Source organism: Limulus polyphemus, unplaced genomic scaffold (genome assembly GCF_000517525.1).
Source record: "Limulus polyphemus unplaced genomic scaffold, Limulus_polyphemus-2.1.2 Scaffold311, whole genome shotgun sequence".
NCBI classification, from domain to species: Eukaryota; Metazoa; Arthropoda; class Merostomata; order Xiphosura; family Limulidae; genus Limulus; species Limulus polyphemus.
In genome coordinates this window covers 224025-236694 of record NW_013665921.1, presented here as the reverse complement: position 1 = coordinate 236694, position 12670 = coordinate 224025, and the positions used below count along the sequence as shown (strand labels likewise).

The following is a 12670-nucleotide window of genomic DNA, read 5'->3' as shown; positions in this document are numbered from 1 at the left end:
CCGCGCGTGCGCATTATTCACTCGACAACAAACAGTCTGCCTGCGGCAGAGAGCTGCAAAGCTTAGTGATCAAGTCGCTACAATTGCTGCATGAAACAAGAAGTAACAACAAAAGGGGAATGTAAATATACTTACTGACCATTTTGTACAACAGAATATTAAAAACTTATCAGTAAAGGTTAGTCCTAATTAAACTAAAGTTAAAAAAAAACGTACACAGGTAACAGTGTTAATTTATCTCTTTATCGAACTTAGGCCTAACATAAGTTAAACTTTTATGAAGTACAGCCAATATACAAGTGGATTTACACATTTCGTTGTCTATGATTACAATTCGTTTGTATTGTGCTAGAAATGTTATGTTTAAATAAGTAATGTTACGATAAAGATACTAATTTGAACGGAAATGTTTTGCGGGTCTCTGCTAGTAATAAATTATATTTCTTCGAAAGCTACGGAAAGTTTCTTCTATGACAGGACATCAGGTAAGCCTAGTTAGGTTTAAAAGAGGAGATGGAATGATATTCCGAAGATTCAAACTTGACTCAATTCCTTAGTTATTGATATTATTGACAGGACATCAGGTAAGCCTAGTTAGGTTTAAAAGAGGAGATGGAATGATATTCCGAAGATTCAAACTTGACTCAATTCCTTAGTTATTGATATTATTGTTCATTTTATCGAATTCAAACACAGTAGCTAAATAACCGAAGTTATTATTCATTGGAGAAAAAAAGAAACTACACTTAAAAGAAAAAATTGGTCTCGACAAAGAATATTAGCAAAAATTTTGTTACCTAGCTCGACTGATACCGTATTTCACTGATATATCTTTGTCAATTTTCGCCGTGCTTTTTACAGTTTATAACCAGAAGTGGTGGCTGTTGCAATGGGCAAAATAAGGTATCAAATGAAATGTCTTAACAAATATAAATCAATGTGAAAATGGTTGTATATACAAAACGGAACGCTCTGATAAAAATATATATATATATATATATATAGTTCTAAGACAAGAGAAAACATTTTGATGTGTTTTTCAAACGAGCGACTCACAACAAAATTTTGGAAATTCACAACGTAAAAAGTAATTTTTTTTACAGCCGTAACTAGATACTCTTTAGTAAGTTTTACTTAGTTTCATTCAGTTTACTTGCCCCCCCCCCCCAGTGGCACAGCGGAACGTCTGTGGACTTACAACACTAGAAACCGGGTTTCGATACCCGTGGTGGGCAGAGCACAGCTAGCCCTTGTGTAGCTTTATGCATAATTAAAAACAGACAAACAAACAATCAATTTACTAAGTATTTACATTGTGAAAAGTAAAGAAAAAAGTGTTTTTACAGCAAAGCCACAGTGCGCTCTTTGGTTTCTCTAACGTGGGGAATCGAACCGCGGATTGTAGTAGTGTAAGTCCGTAAACTTACTGCTTCTACCTTCGGTATCCTATTCCTCTGAAAGATTAAGATTTCCAACTGCAATTAATACTAATAAAGCCAGACTTTGAGAGTAAAACTTTTATGGTCTATGTTGACATTGTAGTACATGAAAGTTAACATGACAATTAATTTTCCATATTTCATTCTAATTTCTATAATGTTGACAGATATTACCATATCTTTATAAGTTACCTTTTGAAATTATAATGCATAGATATGAGCTCTTTGAGTGAAATTTGTTTCAGGGTACAGCTGTGTTGGTCATGCTATGTTTGTTTTTTTTTGTTTGAAAAAGTATTGTATTGTTTTTGTTCAATCGATAAACTTTGAGTTGAAGGGACGGAAACGTCCTGCACAAAACGTATATTTTTGTCAGCAGTTAGAGATTTTAATCTGAGTATTTTTAGAGTAGTTCTTTCTCCTTAGTAGAAAATACTTAAAATGTTTAATAAAATTAATTTTTTCGCTATAAGGAGAGCGAATTTTAATATTAGTTATGGAATTGTAAAATATCCTTGAAGGAATAACAGCTGACTAGTGGTGTAGTGGTCTTAATTAACCAACAACATGGTTAACCCTGAATTCTGACACTTCCTCATCTGGAGTAACGCTTGGCTACTAGTCAAATATCAACAACAACAGCTAGTGAAGGTGAAGAGGGGAAACCAAGGGAGATAGTTTCCGGAAACGTGTGATTAAAATCTCAGAGCATCCAATCTTCCTTTGGGAGATGATAAAATTGGATGTGGTCGGGTACTCTCACAATAAAAGTGTGACGTAAAATTAATAAAGGATTCTACCTTCTTATAGGAGACAAATATGTATGATGTTGTCTAGTGCTTTTCCAGAGAAAGTTGTGGCTGAAAGCTCACGATGGACACTACCTTCTTATAGGAGATAACGATGTATGATGTTGTCGAGTGCTTTTTATAGAGAAAGTGGTGACTGAAAGCTCACGAAGGAGGCTACCTTCTTATAGGAGATAACGATGTATAATGTTGTCGAGTGCTTTTTCCAGAGAAAGTGGTGACTGAAAGCTCACGAAGGACGCTACTTTACTAAACGAGATAGTAATATGTTATGTGACCAAGTGCCTTCCCATGTGAATGTTGATTGAATTTTATACTCAGCAGCGATCTACCTCTATATCTGTTTAGTTTGTGTAAGATCCCTGGTCACTAGTTGCCAACCTTACCTTACATTGTTACAAATAACTGGTAGATCAGCTGTTGTCCCTCCATGGAAGATACCACGTTGCAGTAGCCAGCATCATTATTTGTTAGTACCAGCCCCTCTTATTGTCCTTTGTATTCTCACCAGTTCTATGTCATTACCCAGCTTAGTTCCAGACGTTGGAGGGATATACACCTCCAGCAGATCTTGCAATATTTGGAGATTACTTCACATTTTAGTTGAAGCCGGGAACAGTAAATTATCAATGAAAACCTCTTACTTCTAATGACTCATAACAGCTTTTGGTTTCCTGCCTTGCACAATAAAAACCTTTTTTGTGTCAGTTTTGAATCCTGTCCCTATCATATTAATATATGTTTTAAATGTCGTCCTTGTTACACAAATGTATATGCCGCCATTTTGCTTTCAGGGTAGTCTAAAATTAAAACATATACAGACTTAATGCTTCCTGACAAGAAACTCCATTCAGATAGTACAATGTTAAAATACCGTAAATTAGAATGAAATGCAGACAGTACAATGTTAAAACGAACGTAAATTAGGATGAAATCCAGACAGTACAACGTTAAAACAAACGTAAATTAGGATGAAATCCAGACAGTACAATGTTAAAACACCGTAAATTAGAATGAAATGCAGATAGTACAATATTAAAACAAACGTAAATTAGGATGAAATCCAGACAGTACAACGTTAAAATGAACGTAAATTAGGATGAAATCCAGACAGTACAACGTTAAAACAAACGTAAATTAGGATGAAATCCAGACAGTACAACGTTAAAACAAACGTAAATTAGAATGAAATGCAGATAGTACAATATTAAAACGAACGTAAATTAGGATGAAATGCAGACAGTACAACGTTAAAACAAACGTAAATTAGGATGAAATCCAGACAGTACAACGTTAAAACAAACGTAAATTAGAATGAAATGCAGATAGTACAATATTAAAACAAACGTAAATTAGGATGAAATCCAGATAGTACAATATTAAAACAAACGTAAATTAGGATGAAATCCAGACAGTACAACGTTAAAACAAACGTAAATTAGAATGAAATCCAGACAGTACAACGTTAAAACAAACGTAAATTAGAATGAAATATATCAGTGCAGAGATTATATGTAATCGTGAGAAATGCTTTGACGTAAGACAACCACTTTTATGAAGCTACAAGATCTTATTACTTTTGGGCTATCCTCTAAACCTATTCAGAATAAAGATTATATTGGAGTGTACACAAAGGTCATACTTGTAAAGATTACTTTACCGTTAATTTTCCCTATGGACTGGAGTCTTTGTGTAGAACTATCTACCTGGCTTTCACAAACACGTGGATTTATTCACCTTATAGTTTTCCACTGCGTTTCTTTTAATCTCTGTTGCTTTTGTCTACTTATTTTAGCGCGTATAAGCCGTTGTCATGGTAACAAAAATCTGACCTTTTTTAAAACAACGAGGAGTAAAATAACACATGATAAGTTCAGTTTTAAAAATAGTGAAGAGCATACAGCCCACCTCTCAAAGAAAAAGTGATTTGCTGTGTTTTAACCGTAAAGGTCGACTTCAAAAGTATACTAAATCATTAAGTAGGTCTTTGATCTTACTTTATTCGTCTCTTAGGAGATGGTTTGAGTAGCGCAGGTCTTTATTTTGGAAGTTATAGTAATGCTAACATACTCAGTTGATAAGATGATAACTTAGAGATAGAGCTTCGAAATGAATTGGGCACCTAAACTAGAGCTGAAGATGTATTCATAAGTTATTCTATAATATCATATATTTGTGCTATTTGAAAATATAAATGCACATCTATAGATTGTCATCATTAGAAACCACGAAAGCCTTCCTAGTCTTTAACGATAACGCTAAAGTGATTTATATCCTCTATTGTTGTATAATACTATGGTAGAAATAATCATCTATCAGTCTAACTAACCTGTATTGTTGATTCCGTGGGGGCGTATCCGACTGTCGTAGCGGCCAGGTCCAATAATGCTATCCAGGATCCGTTTTTCAATATGGCGGTAGTTGGCTTTTGCGCTAAAGAAGAATAAAAAGGAAATATAAAAAAGTTGATATTGAAGCATGAGTAACACGTGGTACTTGTTTTGAACTACGATTATCATTATTTAGAAAAATTACAAAATCAGTTGTTTCCATTAGATGTTACCTTTTTTTTTAGCTTTAGAACAAAATATATCACAAGTTAGTTGCATATAAAAATACGATATCATTCAGTTTCACAGATCGGCCACCGATGATGTTCTTGTTCTGAGAGGTTTCAAGATTACATTGGTGTTACAATACTTTGACAAACATTTCAGCCCGTATTATTAAATAATATATATACAATATAAATACCGTGACTAATTGAGATTCAGCTTATTAAATCAATGGTGATAAATGTGACACAAATATGTTTTAAATGCTTTTAATTGTGAAATCTAACTTGATGTATATTTCCTTTAAGTTAGTTCATAGTTTACTTCGTATTGAAGGTGTACTTGAACCTAAGGTTTTCTGACCTGAATGTATAATTTATGCGTCGCATAATGTGTCATTCAGTTTGAAAATATCAAACAAGTAGGTTCCAATTTATGTTCAATTTCATGATGCCATTGACAATTTGAAAAAATAATTTTGTTTTGATTTCGTTCTTCCTGTATACATTAAATAGATCTTAGGAAATACCCCCCCGCAAAGTTACCTAACTGAAAAATTGCTGGGAGAGACAAGACAAACAACTGGCTATTAGTTTTATTTTGTTGATAGTACTCGAATTAAACGAATTTCTTTTTTTAACTTAAAAAATTTAAAATAACACGTTTTTTTCAATGTTCAATAAACTCTCAGAAAGACTATGTCTTCAGAATGATGATGTCCTCGGGTTTCTCGTATATTGAGATTCAGACAAGTAAGCGAAAGATACAATTTTAGTAAATATGTAATTGTCCGATTAGAGGTAGTGCGGCCTGAAATAGAAATCGGATAAGATTAAGGAAATGAAGATAGATAAAGCCCTTCAAATCCTCGACATCGATTCCTCTCCAGGAAAGCTGTCTTTCTGAGATGAACACAGATGAATCTCAGCACGCTACTCATCAGAGTGGTTCAATTTTAGATTCTCCGCTCAGTTGGAGCAAAGTAAGGTTCAAGCGATCGTGTAATAACTAGCTTTACGAGTATATCTTGTAAAAAATAAAAAGATTAAGCAATAAACTAGACACAAATCCAGCAAAAAGAAGAGCAATATTCTTTAAACTTGTCTTTTTTTTGGTAAAAGGAATACAAATATCATGTATATTTCCATCCCAGAAACACGATTCTTAATATACTGTTGATGAATGTGATTCCAACATTATGTTATACATGTTTAACCCCACAAATGACGTCAACATTGTTCTGGCTTGTTTCATATATTGAATCACAATTTTGTCATTAGAAATATAACATTAAGATCATCAGCTAAAGTTTCTGATATATATATATTAAATACACACAGAGAGTTTGTTTGTTTGTTTTGAATTTCGCACAAAGCAACACGAGGGCTATCTGCGCTAGCCGTCCCTAATTTAGCAGTGTAAGACTAGAGAGAAGGCAGCTAGTCATCACCACCCACCGCCAACTCTTGGGCTACTCTTTTACCAACGAATAGTGGGATTGACCGTCACATTATAACGCCCCCACGGCTGAAAGGGCGAGCATGTTTGGTGTGACGGGGATTCGAACCCGCGACCCTCAGATTGCGAGGCGAGTGCCCTAACCACCTGGCCATGCCGGGCCCCACACAGAGAGAGATAGAGAGAGATACACACACACACACACATATATATATTTGTTTTTACACAAATATTTAATTAGAGTAAAAAAGTATGTTATTTCGGGTAAGTTTTAATCAAGGGTTTACAATTCTTGTTCTCCACACAAAGTACTAAATGGTCTATAAAAATATTAATTTATGTTGACTAAGCTATATCGTCTCCTTACTATCCATAAACGGCTGCTAATTAAGATGCTTTGCGAGACCAGGTCTCCAACATTTGAGTTGGAATTAATAGTTGAATGGATATTAGATCGATAAAGTTAGGTGGTACTTACTGACGAAAACATTCTTTGCGCACCCTGATGTTTTACAAACGATATCCAGAAAGTCGCCATTTTTCAAATTATTTGATATTGTAAGATAAATAGTGATAAGAGTAAACAATTATACACACCATCAATTCTAAACGAAAGAGTGATTTATAATGATACAAATTTACACACAAATAAAGTGATTTTTAAAACTTCAACTATTCCCCTTTTCTTTATTAAAGAATATACATCGTGATTTTACCTCAACATTGGTGATATTCTCATAGTTGTGCTTATTACATATTTCACGAGGGCTTATTCAATTCAAGTCTTAATTAAATATCACTCGATAGGCTTAACTACTGACAGATAGTAACAAATTTTTATTGTACCTGTTTTGAAACACTAAAAAAACAACTTTCCACCTCATTTTAGAGAAGCCACGTTCGTGCTATGATATTTCTATTACATAAGGTGATTCTGATTGGTAAATTGTAATATATTTTGTTTGTTTGTTTGTTGTTGCTTTTTTGTAGAGATAGGCCTAATGACGTCAAATGTGCTCAAGGTTTTGAAAGTACCCCATGTTTGATTCTTGTTATTCTTATACTATGCTAAATATTGTTGAAATCGATTCTTTAATATCACAAATTCTTATCCTATTCTTTAATATATATATATATATATATACCTAAATATTTAATTCTTAAATACTAAGATATTGAACATTAATGTTTTGTAGTCTTCAGTCTTAACACTAAATTGTAGACACATTTCAAAATGGGATAAAAACGTGGATCATACAAAATTATGTATTAATAGAACGATGTTTAATATTGTAATGATAAAATAAATGTGCTGTTTAAACTGGAAATTATTGTTTTATTGCAGTGTTACACGTTACAATTAATTATATTTCTTACGCATTCATGATACAAAAACTGTTGGATAAACATGCTATTTTAAGCGCAAATAAGGATGTTGCTGTAACAATGGTAACAGACAAGAGTAAATGATACTAATTGGTTAGATGTAATGCATAATTAAGGAAGAGTAAAAAATAAAGGACACAACCACAGTTATTTTGATTAAATTGGAATTGCTAATTTTTGCCCGTCTAGCAGGTTACTCCAACTTTGGACTACTTAAATACTGATAAAGTTAATTTTAACAACGCTTTCAAAACAAGCTTGTCAGTGTAATTAATGAGGTACCAATCCTATGACAACCTTATCAGTTATGTAAAGATATTCTAACAGGAGAATCTTATCCTCATGAATAATATAGAATTTGGTTTTCTTTTTCTTCTAAATTCGATAGAATGTTTGACTCGGTAAGTCAACCATTGGTAAGCCTCTGATTCATCTGGTAACTTTATAAAGATAACTCTTGAGGATAAATCTATGTCATCAGTCAATCCTTCCTAAATTGGTTAGCTAATTTGGCGTAAACATGCAATGTTGAATGCTTTTATCTTTCCACGATTTCATTATAGAAAGTTCTCCCCCCCCCCTTCTTCACCCCGTATTTTAATATTTCATATAATTTTCTCTTGATATCTCTGTACAATGTTTATCTTCCTTTAACTTTGCCCAATTACAAAGTCTAAAATCAGCTTTATTTCTCTAATTGATTATGGAATGTGGCGATCGTTTGTTCGAAATAGAGCTATTTCGTTGTTTGCTGTTTTTGTAATAATAATAATACTTGATTAGAGAGGAGTTTTTTCATTCCTTCTATGGGCAAAAAACACGTACATTACTGACAATATACAGATGCTATTGAATGTTTCCATGCAATAATCAGTTACATGTTTCCACATTTATACTCACACACCGACAAAACTACCCCCAATACTCTCCGAATGTAAAGTTACAAAAAGGATACAAACACTGGCATTATTAATTTCAACAACGTTTTTTTTTCATACTTATAAAACGCCACTTAAAATTTGGATGCTTTAATTTTCAAAAACAGAAGCACCACAGTAAAACAAAACAACATGTTTACTCTTTATATGTTTCAGAATTTAGACATTCGATCTAAGGCATCTAAAACTGTTACATACTACATACATGTGTAATATATATACATATACATATCTACACACATATATAATAAGCAGTATAAGTTTTAATATGGGGAAAATGTTTACAAATGTAGATAGTATATAGATGTAAGTGTGTTTTACATAAGAAAATGTAGATGCTGATGATGGAATGCTTTTGTTTTTCCTGTGGTGCTCCTGTTTATAATTAAACTTCGTTTCCCGCCTGATCAGTCGATTGCTTTATTTTTATTGTAAAATTTCAATAATATCAATAACAAACATGCAATTAGTTTTCTTTGTTCTTAATCACAAAACTACACAACGAGCTACCTGCTCTGTGTCCATCGAGGAATCGAAACCACGATTTTAGCGATATAAGCCCCTAAGCTTTCCAGCTGGGGACCATATGCAGATACAGCAATATAAAATATACAATAAAAACATTTAAATTTATTATGAGAGAAATAAAATATGGTCAATATTTTCGTCGGCACTTTACCCTCATACTTCTCTTTCTCTTACAGAAATTTTAACTAGATTTAAGTAATCAAATCTAAATTCTATGAATAAAAACTATGAATTTCAACAGATTACTTATAAAAATTCGAATACGTTAAGTATTTAAACATATGTAAATCAATATATTTTTCTTGAAAGACTTTAGCTTATTATAAGTGAAAATACAAAAATGTATATGAAAAACACCTTATACACAAGTATTAAAACGAATATAATTTTAAAAAGTGACAAGTTGTTTTCAAGTTAACATACCAAGCACAATCTGCAAGTAACAGTAAGAACAGACACAATCCTAGAGCACCGTCAAACCCTTTGCACCAGTTGAGCTTCATCTTGAGATGATTCACTCAGTTTTAGTGATATCTGTAAAATAACAAAATCAAGCGCTTATGTAGAAGTGTTACTTGTAAAATAACAAGAACAAAAGCTTATGTAGAAGTGGTATCTGTAAAATATTATACACAAGAACTTATGTAGAAGTGGTAGCTGTAAAATAAAAAAACAAGAACTTTTATAGAAGTAGTTTATGTAAAATAACAAGAAATTAAGTAGAATAAAATACTTAAAAAAAGTTGTTAAACACAAACGCTTATGCTGTTTGTGTTCTATAAATGCTTTCGTGAAGCTCATACCTTATCAACCCCCTCCCTTCCCTAAAGAAAAAAACAAACAAAAACCGATCATTTTCGAAATATAATGAGTATGCTTGATGTTAATTGAGATTTGGGAAAATGTAAAGAAGGATATTAAGAAAATTTCAGAAGTAACTTGTAAATTTTAGAATATATTCTACACATTTCGCGGGTACTTAAGGCAATCTTGGCATGTATTTGTTATAAAAGATAGCGTTAACGAAGTATAATTATTTCATATCAAAATAAAGTGGAATATTTACGTTTGTGCCCAAGAAAATGCCTCCCAGAGGCTCAGCGGTAAGGCTGAAGGCCTATATCGCTAAACATCTGGTTTAGATACCCGTGGTGGGAACAGTGCAGATAGACTATTGTGTAGCATTGCACCTCAGAACAAAACAAACTAACTCAAGGATAATATAAGTTCATTCTTGACACAAATAAAGTAAATTATTTTTTTTAACAAAACATCCAAAGCTCCACTCACTCAATTAAAATAACGTTCAGAAAGTTTCCTCTTATGTTGAGTATCTTGTTCTTAACACTGTTCATTATGGCTATTTAAGAATGAAAGCAATGATTGGAATGTCAAGAGGTATTGTATACATTTAACATGTCACATTTGAACGAAAGTTATTTCAACGATCTTTAAGCTACCAAATGTCAAAATAAAAGTGGTTAAAATTTCGAGTAGTTTTGTGGATTAACATGCTTAAGAAATTTGTATATTATGTTTAAAACGAAACCAATAACTATCTTAATTTACAGTAATGAATAAACCAAGGAGTGTCATTTGATATTGTTGTATAATTGGTCAAAATGAAAATATAAAATATTCAAATGTGTAAAAAACGAACAATCATAATTAAATATTCGCACTCTAATGCTAATCAAAATCTACCATGGCACTCAAAAATAATAAATTATGAAAATAGGTAAATACATAATACAGTTTAAGGTAAATTACACGAAAGTTCAAACCCACACAAACGGAACGATACCAAATTTAAATGGAAAAGTTAGACTGAAGAAGACATGTGAAATGTCGAAACTAGTTTCCATTTAAATGTGGTATTGTTCCATTATAAGAGATTATATTTAAATGGAAAAGTTAGACTGAAGAAGACATGTGAAATGTCGAAACTAGTTTCCATTTAAATGTGGTATTGTTCCATTATAAGAGATTATATTTAAATGGAAAAGTTAGACTGAAGAAGACATGTGAAATGTCGAAACTAGTTTCCATTTAAATGTGGTATTGTTCCATTATAAGAGATTATATTTCAAGTATCTTGTATGTAATTCAAACTATGTGATGGAAATTATAACACCTCATCTGCACTTTACTTATGATAAGTTATAATTTTCTATAACTTATTGAAGATAAAAATTTCATTTGTTCAAAATAAAGAAAACGATACATTTTATTTCCAGCGTTTTATCGATACGGTGAAAAACAAATATGCATGATTTGGGTCGTTTCGAGCGATAATTGGAATTTTGTATGTGAGTGATGCCTGTTAATCTTTTTCTTTGAGAAATACGCAGCAGGAATTTTTTATTCAAATTATCAAAATGCACAGAGATATAATTAGGTGCTTATTAAGTTACAGGGCAATTAATTCTCTATTCGCCTTCGCGAGACAATTACAAATCAGTGACACCTATAACGTTAGATATCGGAAAACTGTCTTACTGAAATAACTTCATAGATATGGCCAGTACTTACTTTATTTCAAAATAACAGAGAACCATTCGTGAAAATCTGTAAGGAAATTCTAGTTTTAACATATCCGGAAAAAAGTAGAGCTGACAATTTGGCCAAACACTTTTTGGATTGGATTTTAACATATCCGGAAAAAGTAGAGCTGACACTTTGGCCAAACACCTTTTGGATTGGATTTTAACATATCCGGAAAAAGTAGAGCTGACACTTTCGCCAAACACCTTTTGGATTGGATTCAATTTTACCTCTACCCCATAATATTTACTTCATATATAACACTGATCACGCCATCTATATAATTAAAGTTATAGAATGATAGATCCTTATTTCCTACAGTACTGGTTAACATAACTTGGATAAACCGTTCTCAAATAATCATATGAAATTATTGTTATCACCCCAGAAGAGGTATATTGATTGATCGCCATCATGAACAACATACTTTACACTATAACTGATTCCCCCTCCTCCCCGTAATTGAACTGTAAAAGCAAAAATTATTACCTCAGCTGGGGTACTTGCTTCTGTCTAAGTAAAACAGATCAACGTTCAGTCGATACATTTAGTATGTTCCCCAAAGAATACATCACTTCATTATGCTTACAAATCGTTTATTGCCACTTTATTATCACTAACAAGCTACTTATCTCTCATTTTACTTTAGTCTCCAGACCACTAGCAAGTTACCTAGCTTTTACTTTACTTTAGCCTGCAGACCACTAACAAGTTACCTAGCTTTTACTCCACTTTACTTTAGTTACCAGACCACTAACAAGTTACCAGCTGTTACTTTAGCCTGCAGACCATTAGCAAGTTACCTAGCTTTTACTTTACTTTAGTTACCAGACCACTAACAAGTTACCTAGCTTTTACTCCACTTTACTTTAGTTACCAGACCACTAACAAGTTACCAGCTGTTACTTTAGCCTGCAGACCATTAGCAAGTTACCTAGCTTTTACTCCACTTTACTTTAGTTACCAGACCACTAACAAGTTACCAGCTGTTACTTTAGCCTGCAGACCATTAG

The 12670-nt window shown here is 32.6% G+C and overlaps 1 protein-coding gene across 1 annotated transcript in view; it reads right to left on the bottom strand.

Annotated features, from left to right (window-relative positions):
* Positions 1 to 12670, bottom strand: part of LOC106457280 (glutamate-gated chloride channel-like) — a 174421-nt gene that overhangs the window by 85059 nt on the left and 76692 nt on the right. Inside the window, exons 2-4 of the mRNA XM_022383143.1 lie at positions 9537 to 9647; positions 4578 to 4681; positions 2806 to 2807 (exon numbers count right to left, since the gene is read on the bottom strand). Of these exons, the coding sequence (XP_022238851.1) occupies positions 2806 to 2807; positions 4578 to 4681; positions 9537 to 9616 (186 nt within the window). The 5' untranslated portion in view covers positions 9617 to 9647. The remainder of the gene's footprint in view (positions 1 to 2805; positions 2808 to 4577; positions 4682 to 9536; positions 9648 to 12670) is intronic.